The 13,654-nt window shown below is 43.9% G+C and overlaps 1 protein-coding gene across 4 annotated transcripts in view; it reads right to left on the bottom strand.

Moving 5' to 3' along the window:
* Positions 1 to 2,980: 2,980 nt before the first annotated feature.
* The window catches only part of NKAPD1 (NKAP domain containing 1), a 34,892-nt gene continuing 24,218 nt past the window's right edge, over positions 2,981 to 13,654 (bottom strand). For all 4 annotated transcript variants that reach the window (XM_088481381.1, XM_088481380.1, XM_088481382.1 and 1 more), the window contains 2 exons: positions 8,320 to 8,373; positions 2,981 to 6,923 (listed from right to left, as the gene is read on the bottom strand). In XM_088481381.1, the coding sequence (XP_088337507.1) occupies positions 6,419 to 6,923; positions 8,320 to 8,373 (559 nt within the window). In that variant the 3' untranslated portion in view covers positions 2,981 to 6,418. The remainder of the gene's footprint in view (positions 6,924 to 8,319; positions 8,374 to 13,654) is intronic.

Raw genomic sequence — 13,654 nt, 5'->3', positions numbered from 1 at the left:
TACCCGTGCAGTTGCCATCTCCCAGTACTTTTTTCTGCAATCTGTAACCCATAGGCCACAGCGGTTAACACCATCTGAAGATGGCATTAGCTGCTGGAGTCAAGCTCCGGAATGGTATGGAAATTAGACAGCCTAGCCACTGTTGGGATTAAAGGACTGCGGCAGATAACTGAGATTAATGCTGTAGTGCCTCGTTACATTAGTGGGATCCTTAATATTTGCAGGTACCCCTGAAAACAGTGTTTTCAGCAGATATCCCACAAAAAAGTATTTGATAAGTAGGCCCAAAAGAATGAAAACAACTTCTACTTTACTCAAAAAAAAACAATTTTTATGGAACACCTGCACCGAAGAGAGCAAACCTATCAGATTGCCCATAATGCATAGTCCTACAAATAAAAATGTATTATTCCTTATTTGTATATTTTTAGTTTATTTCTTAGGATAAATCTTATGGCACAGAAGGCGCAGACAGACCATGAATTGGAGTCCGAAATCATGTATCATGGAACAACTGTATATGCCGCTGCTTTTATCATTCTATGGGGATTTAGAGTCTCTGAAACAGGGATGCTGGGAAGAGGCGTCTATGTTAGTAGAGATCCAGAAAAGGCTAAAAGATATCCAATAAACACAACAGAGCCGACAGTGGTTTTGAAGCTGTCTGTAAAGATGGGAGAACGAAGATTGATAGTCAAGGTCACCCAAGGCAGTATACATGGTATCCTAAGTATGACTGTGCCTGGGTGCCCACTATGAATACCAAATAATCTATACACCCTAAATGTCGCCATTTAGCGCTGTAAGTCGCACAATAAATAATTGCTTTCCAGACTTTGAGTGTGGTTCCAAAGCACAAAAAGTTATTATTCACATAAAAAGCATTTAGTTACACACTGTGATCTAAATACAATTAGCGCAAAAGATTATACATAAACAAGGTACAGTCGATACATACGCAGGCACACCGGTCCCAGTTACAGTCATCTATCCAGAGGTCTGTGGTCATCCAAGAGAATGGCTACTAACTGGGACCGGGACACAGGCTATATACCCTAACAGATCATGATAACAACAATGTAGACAGAAACATAATTCCATTGGTTCTTGCTCTTGGTCTTTGTAGTACGCTGTAGTTCATAGGACAGTTCACAAGGGGTATGTCCCAATTCTCCAGATTACATTGTCTTTCTTTAATTGATTTAAACTAGATAGAGACACTACATTACAGTGTATACATTCTAACCAATAATTTCCTATATTCCATAACCATCGAAAGCAAGATGCGACTGCCTCGTTGATAGGTTCAGATATCTGGAAATAAACAGTGTGTCAGTTTAGTACCTAACATGCCATGTCTATCATGTTGTATACCATTAATATCAAATACATGCATTTACATCATAATTAATAACTTTAATATAAACCATAATGTGCAGGAACCTTTTATGAGTGCGTGTATATTTATGATTATATGTAAGTATGCGTTGTGTGTCTACATGCAGCATAAAAGGTGCGCTGTGTTATATATATATATATATATATATATATATATATATATGTGCATGCATTGTGGATACCCATGTAATCGTTTAAGTGTGTATGTATATATATATATATATATATATATATAGCTTCAAACTGATTATTATTAAGTTTACTTCTTTCTGAACTAAAATAATGACAGACAATGGAGTTTGTCCTGTTCACAGGTTGAGCAAGCTTTGGAAAACAGTCTTATAATTTTAACAAAAGGCTTTCCTATGTTTATTCAGAATACAATTGTCAGTCCCTCTTAACCACATCAGCATGGGACACAAGGCCTACAATTTCTAACGATAGCTAAACGTCTGACAATTGTTTCTAAATCCACTCTCTCTGAGCATATCAGTGTTTGTGTTATACTTCAATTGCCACAGACATACTGTTTCTATATGCGAAGTAAACACTCACAGTATCTTTGTGTATTCTTATTTGTCACAAACATGTCCACAAGACTCATCTGTCATCACTGAATATAGGTATATTAATAAATGTACGTATTGTTTTTGTAAGGACTTTTAACAGTGTTCTATTGCGTAGGAAACGCACGACGCTAAATAACAGCGCCGTATACTGTGTAGGATTCGCAAAATGGCGCTGAGTAGCCATTCGCAAAATGGCGTTGTGCAGATTTTGATTTTAACAGATTCTGTCTTAGCCAACCATCCGGCTTCGACACCCCAGATTGTGGCATGGTTCCTAGTGGATTAGAAGAAGCCTGTATATATGACCCACGCAGAATCAGTTATCGATGTTCACAGTGATTTTCAGATTTACACTGTTTTAAAATCATTTATTGTTAATCATACTGCTTATAGACAAGATTATGCTTTAGTAATAGCAAAGTTAGTAGCAGCAGTTATGGCTGCCATTGCTCCCAGGGTATAACACCATTATTTCAATATTTTAATTAGTTAGTGATATGTGTGCGCTTGTCAGTTTAATAACATCGCTATGGACATATTGTGCACTTTACCACCTTCTGTTCAATATTACCCTAACTGATTACATTTGCTAATAGTTATAGGCATCCTTAATACAATGGGACTTTATTATGAGCCATATATTGTAACCGGAATATGCGGTCGCAGTATAAATAAAAAATATGACATTACACAGTGTTGCTTAATTATATAAGTAAATAACTTTGCATATTGGATGTTTGTGTCTATATGTACATATAATCCCATTTTCTTTTTTTTTATGGTCTGGACTTTGTTCTCTTTAGCCTTTATAATAATGTGCATATGTCCTTCATTTGCCAAGTAAAAATGTGCTGGGATTGATTCATAAACAGTGCCACCTAGTGTAGCATTAAAGGATTAAAGGTAGATAAAATTCCAACATATAAAAGCGCCAGGTTACCGAAAGAGGATTACCTTGTCCCATTTGAGATAAAAGTCTAATAAAAGTACATTCAAATAATATGAACCACACCTACTGTTCTACTTATTTTAATGAAAAGAGCATTAAACAAGACAGACACTATTCTGGAGCAATCACCACAAAGTATATTCCAATAATCTGAGCAATTTACACTATGGTACACATTTAAATGGAGAGAGAAAAAAAAACTGTTTATAAAGACAATCTTATAGCACAATTAGACTAATAATAATATGAACCACACCTACTAGGGCTGCAAAACAAAAAGATTCCGTCTATCTGCTAAGGTCTCATATTTTTCCGCCTGTTTTTCCCATACACATGCTATGTGGAAAAGGAAGGCATTATGGAGTGCTATGCCAAGTCAGTGGACCCAGCAAAAGCTAATAGTCAGGTTGTGGCCATCACAAGTCCTTTTATTTTTATAATTCCTTTGTTACTATAGCGTTTACATGCATATGACTGGGGTCACAGTGCCGATTGTATTCATTCTACGAAAACTATTACACATCGGACTGCAGCAAGTGTCTCAATGGAGCTAAAACAAACTGGTGGTACCAGCAGCACAGAGTACTTTAGCTCAACTAACTACTGTGTCCATGTGTAAGGCAAGCCTAAAGTGGGAGGGGCTATAGCAAGAGGGCACAAATCTGAGTATCTAATGGTCAACAGCACAATAGAGATGTGAGGCTCTACTGCAATGTAATATCAAATACACCTCTGACTTGTTTAAAGGCCAACATAATTTCTAGAAATACCCAGAGTTTTGGTTTTGCTTGATAGATCTATATTTAATAGTACACAACTGCACGTGTCTTCTGCATGGGCTCTTGACTGTACAGCCTTTGTGAATGGAAACCATTAAGGTACACTAGGGTCATATAATAAATCAGCAACCACTGGGTGTCAGTGTTGTGAAGTTAGTATAGGTTGACCGTTACAAATGAGCACAAGCAGTAGTAAAACCCTGTGCATTATACACTGCAAACAATTCTAACAAAAAAAGTCTTATTATTTCACAGATAAGTGAATGATGGTTAAAGTAAAATCCTAGGAGACACTACCTGAAGGTACTGTATATGCTGCAGGTAGTCTCTTCCATCAAGCACCCTCTATTCATTTTCAGTAAGGTATTACAGACCTCTACTTGTAAAAGGATTATCGCACTGAGATAACCGATTCAGAGATGAACAGTATTATACAGCAGCACAGAAGCAGCTGTCTAATACCATCTAACAAAATGTAAATGCAGCAGGAGGTGTCTGTATGAAATAATCATCACCTTGCTGCATTAGTGATCCATAGACCATAGACGCTGTCTCGGATCACATGCATAGAACGAGACCAGTGCCTGCGCATACCCCTAAACATCCGGGATGCACGCTAATCATCGGTGAGCTCTAAATCAGCCCCAGAATGGTGCACATAAGAATATCAATAGCAACCAATAAGAGGAACATTTTAATAGTACAGTGTACACTGTGGGGTAATAAACAAAATCCAATTATTAGGTATGCATTAAATAAAAATCATAGGTGTAATGTCACATCTACCAATGACTTCAAAAAGTTATTTGGTATAGAATATAGCAGAACATTTTCAAAAACTACCAATTGCTCATCAATATTTATTCATTCCTTATAAGTATAAATATTTGACCAATATATTAAACTCTTCTAATAAAAGTTTTTAAAAAGTATGTATGTGTTTTGTTTATCCGAGTCACTATGATATACAGTAAACTTTGTATTCCCTATATTGTTTCAATTGCAAACCAGCTATGATAGACACAGTTCAAATTTGAAGATCTATCTTGAAATAACACCATCAAATTATCCAAATCTATATTCACTTAATAGTCGCAGAAATGGAGTGAAACATTAGTGCTGTGCAAAGTCTGAATCTGATTTCCATACAGTATTAGGGGCAGCCATTGATAAGCGTTACTGTAATGTGTAGTTAAATACAATGCATCAAGTAGTTGCTAATTAGCATTACTTTATATAAAATCACTGGATGGTACAGATATGCCACTGCTATTAAACTGTGAAATGGGATTCACTGTATACATTGGTAATGAGTTTCTGCAGAGCTGATCATGATCTGCGATGCGGCCGTTCACAACAAAATCTCTTATTATAATCATTGTGGGCTCAAAGTCTCCAACATTAATTCACTGATTTACTATTTTACACTGGTGAGATGGCACAGGGCAGTGGATTGTGGGTATTTTGGTGGATAAGGCTGACGCGTTTCATCCACATATTGTGGAATTTTCTTTAAGTTTCTGCACATACAGCTGGATGGAGTTATCTCAGTATATCGCTCTCCTGTGAATGCCCTCATACATGGCATCAGCAGAGACTCACTGCGATTTACTATTTCACGTCTTTCTGCCCTCCGGCCAGTGTGCTTGGGACACACGTATATATATTGCGACTGTTGTGAGTTGATGCCCGGAGATCAAACAGGTAATTATCTTCAGAGCCTGAAAATAAAGTTTTCTATCAAACTACCAGCCTTACTTTCAATTGGGATTCATCATTCAGACATGGTGCAGATCTTCTAAAGGGCATTCTCTACAGTTCCTGACTTCATTGATCAATTGCTGTTATTTACAAATTGAGAGACATTATTTCAATATTGGGAAAGTTTTTTTGCTAAAGAGGCTGATCTTTGATACTTGCTTTGTATGTATTGTGATCTATATTTTGCTGCGCGCAAGTTCTTTATAATTATGTTCTTAATGGCATTCTTAATATTAAATAATGTTTTTATTCGTATGGGATTTCATCTCATGATTAGCGCAGCCTCTACCTTTTAATGTTAAAGCAATAGCATTTATATTTATAAGGAATAAACATCGATGAGCGATTTTTAGATGTTCTAATTCATTTCACACCAAATTATTTTTTTCTATACTTTGCCAATTTCATTGATTCTGAATAGGATACACCTTGATGAATTTTGAATAGATGTCAGATTTTATTTAGATTTACCCTAGAGAGCCCAATTTCTAAAAACTTTTTCTCTTCTTTGCTTCTGTCCATTTTCCGTAAACACCAGAGACACTATGTACCAACCGTAGAAACGTTCTATATTATCCTAATAGAATTTGGTGGCCGCTTTGTCCATTTTAAGCTTTAAATATGAATCACTGTGTTATGTCCCAGCTTCTACGTGACATTTGTAATTTCTACATCACAATACCTTATATAATACAGATAAAGCTGAAGGACCACATGAAAGTTACATGCCTGCCCAAAAACATTGTATAAGCACCTTTCCTACATTATCCACATGAGAATTACATTTATAATAGTCCCAGGAAATTTGACTTGAGGAAAAAAAAAGCAATAATTTCTTCCTCTAAATATAAAAAACATAAAAATCATATTGCACAATTGAAATGGTTAAGAAAAAAAAAATATGTATTTCCTATTAATGTGGTTATTTCTCATGATAAAACTAGTCTGAACAGGCAAAAGCTTTAGTCGTCATCAGAACTATCGGAGCTTTCATCTTTGGCCACTCTCCAGTTGGTCCTTCTGCTTTTCCTGGCTTCCATTTCGGAGTCTTTTTTGGACTTTGTTCTACGATGATGTCTCTTGCTAGATTTTTCAGTCCATTTTTCCTTAGGATCCTGTGTGTCGGGATCTTCGGTACTGCTCATCTCATTACTTGAAGAGTCACTATCTTGTCCAGAAGACGACGGCTGTTTTCTTCTCGTCTTTTTCCGAGTCTTTTTCTTGTGCTTGGACTTCTTTGGCTTCTCTACACTGTCATCAGTTCCATCGCTTTCACTTGAGGATTCTGTACATGCCTCCTGCTCCTTCTTCCTCTTTTTTAACTTTTTGTGTGATCGTTTCTTCTGCTTTTTCTTATGCGCCTTCTTAGACCTCTTGCGTTTGCGGGACTCTTGTTCCTTCTGAGCTTTGTGCCTTGATTTCTCTTGTCCAATGGATTTATTTTTGCTTCCCTTTCCCTCTCCATCACTGCCAGAAGGAAGAAATAACATGGCCTTAAAATAATAAAGTAGATCGTTAACACTTCACTCACACGTAGGGGTCAATTCAACCATAGGCAATGTGCCGCCGAGCACTGCCGCAATGCTCAGTCGTGTGCATATTTGCCATATATAAAAGCTGCAACATCTCAAGTTTTCCTGTGCACTTCTATGGGGTGCGAAGAAAACCGTGCCATGTTGCTGGACGCTATGTACAGATGTGTCCACATACATCTATCCTCCGTGCGCTACAAGTCACATTACACATAACGCGTGAACACTGTGATCGGTAGCACTGAGCGTCTTTTTGTGCAACTTTTCCCCTTCAAATGCGTCTTATTTGCACAGTGATGCGGATAGGACACACAAGCATCTTCTGCTGATTAAAATTATATGCAGAATATCATTTTAATCAGCAGAAGCTGCTCGAGTGTCCTATCCGCATCGCTGGGCAAATAAGAGGCATTTGAAGTTAAAAGGTTGTACGAAAAGACGCTCGGCGCTACCAAGTCACGCCAACGGCATGGGCTGCCTAGAAGGGCTGTTTAAAACGCAAGGAGGCTAGATGTATGTGGACACATCTGTACCTTTCCAGCACATTGCGAGCAAGTGCCGAAGAGATCCCTGTATGATAGTCTTTCACATAGGAAATTTGATTGTTAGAAAATAAAATATTTATCCAATCTTTGTGCCTCACATTTTACATGCAGCAGAGGGGAGTGCTGCACAGGGGAAGAGAGAGAGGGGTGCTAGCCAGTAGATTGGAATCCTGACATGCATTAAACACAAGATAGTGGGCCTGATTCAGAGTTGCATGCAATGCTGAGGTTTACGGAGTTGAGCGATCAGTAAAGTATGCGTCTAAGTCGCATTACGCATGCGTCAAGGTACTTTAGCATAGTCGTATGTGGCGACTGCAGTGTGATTGACAGTGCTTGGGAGAAGTAACGGGAATGGCGGCAAAGAACGCAGGCGTGTCGAAACTGCTTTAGTGGAGTGTCACACCCTGCGTCTGCGATGCCGTACACAAGAAACATGGCTCCAGCATCTCAGTTCCCGCAGCCACTCTGCAGGACCATAGGCTCATTCAGGACTGTGATAATCAAATAATCTGCGACTGATGCTGCGTCTTTGTGTGCAGATGATTGGATTCGTCAGGCCACCGGCGGGTGGCTCAATACCTCTCCCAGCGGCTGAGCCATTCGCATATTTTTGCATAGCAGCTGCACACAGACGCAGCAGCAGCGACATTAGAAGACACCTCTGAATGGAGGCCCAGGGTCCCTCAGGTACTAGTCACCAGATCTAGGTTCTCCTATACATGTGTATCATAATGACAACATATAAATGAAAAATCCATCACCCCGGGATTTCACTGCACATACCTGTCTGTATCAAATTCTTCAGGGTACAGTTCCTTATACCCACTATGACCCCACCTGGAAAGAAAATAAATATCTAAGTTTTATTCAACTGCATGAAAAATTTTTACTATTAATAAAATGAATACAAAGTGTACAATAAAATCAACAATGCTGTAACCTTAGGGCACTGGTCGCAAAAAAAAAAAAAAGCTATTTATTTACAGTCTACACGTACACACACACACACACTAATGCTGGGCCGACAGACATTTTATCTGGCCGGCTGCCAGCCGCAGATGTCGCCGGCATACACTGTGAGATTTCTCTCACAGTGTATTCGGCAGCCATCTGCGCTCCGCCCCCGGGGGAGGAGATATTTCCCTGTTCCTTCCGTAGGAAATGTCTGTCTGTCGACAGGGGCTATGCATACACTGCCCGATGCGGCCAACAGTTTACCGGGAAATGTCGCATCGGACGGGCATGCTGGACAATCCACCATGCCCGACCGAACAATATTTAACCCTCGGTCGCCCCCCCACACGCTACAATTATCGGGGTGATCCACCGATATCAGGCGGATCGCGACGATAATTGTAGCGTGCATGGCCAGCATAAGGTTTGTTTTTTTGTTGGGAGCCTATTAACCTACCAATATATTTTGGATTGTGGGAGGAAACTGGAGCACCCGGAGGCAACCCACACAAGCTCGGGGAAAATACACAAGCCCCACACAGTTAGGGCCGTGCTGACAAATAGTTGTAAATAAGTAAAACAGAAAATCCATTGTCAACCCAAAGATATTTTATACACATTATCCATAATATACACAAATGCATAATGACAGATAAGTTATAACGTTATAAATGAATCTTGGGGTGAGGACTTACGAATAAAAAGTCAGTGTATTATTGATGTAGTGTGAAAAATATGAGATATGGTAAGAACTTACCCTTGTTATCTCTATTTCTACGAAGTCCATAGGGTTCCACATGATACCTTGGGGGTATAGGTGATGACGTCAGGCATCGGGCACCATAGAGTTACGTTTTCAGCCTCCCAGGATGCACTAGGGTCCCCCTCCTATACCCCGCCCCCGAGCCAAGGCATCTCAGTTACGTACCAAGCCATAGGCCGGAGGAGGAGAAGGAAGAGAGAGAAAAAAGATCTGGACACACACAAGAATCACATTCTCACCAGAGGGAGACGGAAAAACCGGTGACCAGAGAAAAGCCCATCTGCAGCACAGGTGCGACAGGGCGGGAGTCCTGTGGAACCCTATGGACTTCGTAGAAATAGAGATAATAAGGGTAAGTTCTTACCATATCTCATATTTTCTACTTCAGGGTCCATAGGGTATCCACAGGATACCTTGGGGATGTCCCAAAGCAGTATCCTTTAAGGGTGGGGACACTCCTGTGCTGAAAGGAGAATCCGCCGCCCGAAGGAAGCATCCTGAGAGGCAAAGGTGTCAAACGCGTAATACCTCACAAAGGTATGGACAGAGGACCACGTGGCCGCCTTGCAGATCTGGACTGCAGAGGCACCACGTCGAGCTGCCCACGAAGGACCCACAGACCTAGTGGAATGAGCCTTCACAGAAGGAGGAACCGGCAGGCCTTCATGAAGATAAGCTTCTGAAATAGCCATACGGATCCTGGCTGCCAAAGTTTGCTTTGAAGCAGGCCAACCCTTTTTACGGAAGCCATAGAGGACAAACAAGGCGTCCGACTTCCTAAACGAAGTAGTGCGGTCAACATAAGTCCCTAAGGCCCGCACAATATCCAAAGTGGCCTCACCACTGAAAGACCAGGTGAGTTAAAAGCCAGTACAACTATTTCCTGGTTAACATGAAACTGGGAAACAACTTTGGGAAGAAATTCAGGACGAGTGCGTAGCACTGCCCTGTTCCCATGAAAAATCAAGAAAGGGGGTCTACAAGAGAGAGCCCCTAAATCAGAAACACGTCTGGCCGAAGCTATGGCCAGAAGGAAAACAGTCTTAGCTGTTAACCATTTAAGATCCACTGAGCCCAGTGGTTCAAACGGCGGTCCCTGGAGAGCCCTCAGGACCACAGCCAAGTACCAAGGCGCCACAGGTGGGACAAATGGCGGCTGAATTCGCAGAACACCTTGCATAAAGGTGCGCACATCAGGGATTGTAGCAATCCTACGATGAAACCAGACAGACAGGGCAGAAACCTGCACCTTCAAAGAAGCAAGGCGAAGCCCATGGTCTAGTCCCGCTTGTAGAAAGGCTAGCACTCTAGACAGACTAAACTCCCGAGGTGCATAACCTCTCGGTCGACACCACTGGAAGAACATATGCCACACGCGATGGTATATTCTCGCGGAAGACGGTTTCCGAGCTCTTAGCATGGTTCGCACTACAGAGCTGGAAAACCCCCTAGACCTTAACATGGCCGTCTCAACAGCCACGCCGTCAAAGACAGCCGAGTCAGGTCCGGGTGAAGACAAGAGACCCCGTGACAGAAGGTCCGGTCGTAGCGGCAACCACAGAGGACAGTCCACGGACAGACCCCGAAGGTCTGAGAACCAGTGCCGTCTGGGCCATGCGGGAGCTATCAACAGGAGCGTCCCTCCCTCCTGCTTGAATTTCCGGATTACCCGCGGAAGAAGGGAAAACGGAGGGAACAGATGAGCGAACCGGAACGTCCACCGGACGGACAGAGCATCCACCAAAGACGCCTCTTCGTCTCTTGTGGGAGACCCGTACACCGGCAACTTGTTGTTGTGCCGGGACGCCATGAGGTCGATCTCTGGAAGACCCCACCTGTCTACCAGTAGTTGAAAAACGTCCGGGTGCAGGGACCATTCCCCCGGATGAACGTCCTGGCGACTGAGAAAGTCCGCCTCCCAGTTTAGCACTCCCGGGATGAAGACTGCTGATATGGCCGGGAGATTGCGCTCCGCCCAAACCAGTATTCGGGACACCTCTACGAGAGCCACCCGACTTCGGGTTCCTCCCTGCCGATTTATGTAGGTGGCCTACATAAATCGGCAGGGAGGAACCCGAAGTCGGGCGGCTCTCGTAGAGGTGTCCCGAATCCTGGTTTGGGCGGAACGGTGGTAGCGTTGTCCGACTGGACCTGCACTGGGTGACCTTGGAGAACCCGATGTGCCTGCCGGAGGGCATTGAACACTGCGCGGAGTTCCAGAATGTTTATCGGAAGCTCTGCTTCTGCCGGAGTCCACCTGCCCTGGAACAAGTGTGGACCCGAGACTGCTCCCCAGCCCCGAAGACTGGTGTCCGTTGTTAACAGGACCCAATTCGCCACCCAGAACGGACGACCCTTGTTGAGATAGGTCGTCTGCAACCACCAGGCTAGGGACAGGCGAACCTTCGGAGTGAGCACCATCGTCTGGGACTTTAGACTCTGAGGCAGTCCATTCCATTTGGACAGGATCAGGTGCTGCAGAGGTCTGGAGTGAAACTGGGCATATTCTACCATGTCGAATACCGACACCATAGAGCCCAGTAACCTCATCGCCGAGTGCAGACACCCGGCGGCTCTGTAGACAACTGCTCACCCTCAACTGCAAGGCAGAGATCTTTTCCCTGTCACAAAGATCCTTTGCTGTCCGGAGTCCAAAAAGGCTCCGAGGTGCAGAATCCGCTGAGACGGGATCAGGGTGGACTTCTGCCAGTTGATTAACCAGCCGTGATGTTGCAGTACCGCAATGGTCAGGTCCAAGTGGCGTAGAAGGAGCTCCGGAGATCCTGCCACTAAGAGAAGGTCGTCCAAGTACGGCAACATGCGGACTCCCTGCAGGCGCAGGGAAGCTGCCATGACCGCCATCACCTTGGTGAAAACACGTGGAGCCGTCGCCAGGCCGAAAGGTAATGCCCGGAACTGAAAGTGGTCGCTGTGGATTGCAAACCTGAGGAACTGCTGATGGCGTAAAAGAATAGAGACATGCAGGTAAGCGTCCTGTATGTCCAATGACACCATGTAGTCCCCAGGTTCCAGCGCCAGAATGATTGACCGTAGGGTCTCCATCCGAACCTTTGGTACCCGCAAAGACTTGTTGAGAGCTTTGAGGTTGAGCATCGGACGAAACGACCCATTGGGTTTCTGCACCAAAAAGAGATTGGAATAGAAACCCTGGCCCTGCTGGGAGAATGGAACAGGCACTATAACTCCAGCCTGGAGTATAGTATGCAAGACCTTCCGCTGTTCCGTGGCTTTGTTCCGGTCTGATGGCAGACCCGTGGTGAAGAATCGAGACGGGGGTCTGTGCCAGAAGGAGAGGGCGTACCCGTGGGAGACCACCTCGAGAACCCAAGTGTCTGTCGTGGTGACCGACCAACACCGGGCGAACTGCAGCAGGCGGCCTCCCACTTTGGGATCCCCCAAAGGGAGGCCCGGACCGTCAGGCCGCAGGCTTGTCATCTGGCTTAGGGGCCGGACGCCTGGTATTCCAGGCCTGCTTCCGGGGCTTGGCCGATTTTTTGGGGCCAGCCTGTCAGGGAAAAGATTGTGCTTTAGGCCTACCCTGGGCCCTGTAAGGCCGAAAGGACGACGCACCTGAGCTGGACGGAACTGCAGCAGACGGGAGACATGCCGATTTGGCTGCCGCCAGTGTGGCCACAATTTTGTCCAGATCCGGACCAAATAGGACTTCTCCGTTAAATGGCAAGGCTTCCAGGCCCTTTTTGGAATCAGCGTCCGCCTTCCAAGATCGCAACCATAACGTGCGACGAGCCGCCACAGCAGCCGAAGAAATCCGTGAGGTCAGGGTACTGATATCCAAAGCCGCTTCATTAATGTAAGTGGCTGAATCTCTGAGATTGCCTATCAACTCGGTCTGTTCAGCAGTCGGAATCGAAGGACGCCTCTAAAGTATCTGCCCAGCGCTCCATAGCTCTGGCTACCCAACAAATGGCCATAGCCGGCCTAGCTGCCCCCCCCCCCCCCCCCGCAAGGGAATAAACAGACTTTAGGCAGATTTCCACCTTACGGTCCGTGGCTTCCTTTAAGGAGGACATGGAGGGCATGGGCAACGTGGCACTGCGGACCAGGCGTGTTACATGGGAATCCACCTGTGGCGGAGATTCCCACTTAGCAAAATAATTGTCCGCAAACGGATAAGCCACTGCTAAACGCCTTTGAGGCTGATACCGTTTGCCTGGATGTTTCCACGCTTCCTCTAGGTGGTCCACTAATTGCCCCGAAAGAGGAAACACTGTGGCATCGCCCTTAACATCCTTGAAAAAGGCGTATTTGGATTTTGAAACCGGAGGCTCCTCATCCTCAATAACTACCGCAGTACGGACTGCACGAATAAGGCCAGGTATATAAACCTTAGACTTAGCGTCCGACTCTTTAGTACGGGGA

This window comes from Taudactylus pleione, unplaced genomic scaffold (assembly GCF_031769625.1).
Source record: "Taudactylus pleione unplaced genomic scaffold, aTauple2 ptg000270l, whole genome shotgun sequence".
Classification (NCBI taxonomy): domain Eukaryota; kingdom Metazoa; phylum Chordata; class Amphibia; order Anura; family Myobatrachidae; genus Taudactylus; species Taudactylus pleione.
This window is presented reverse-complemented; position numbering and strand designations above follow the sequence as displayed.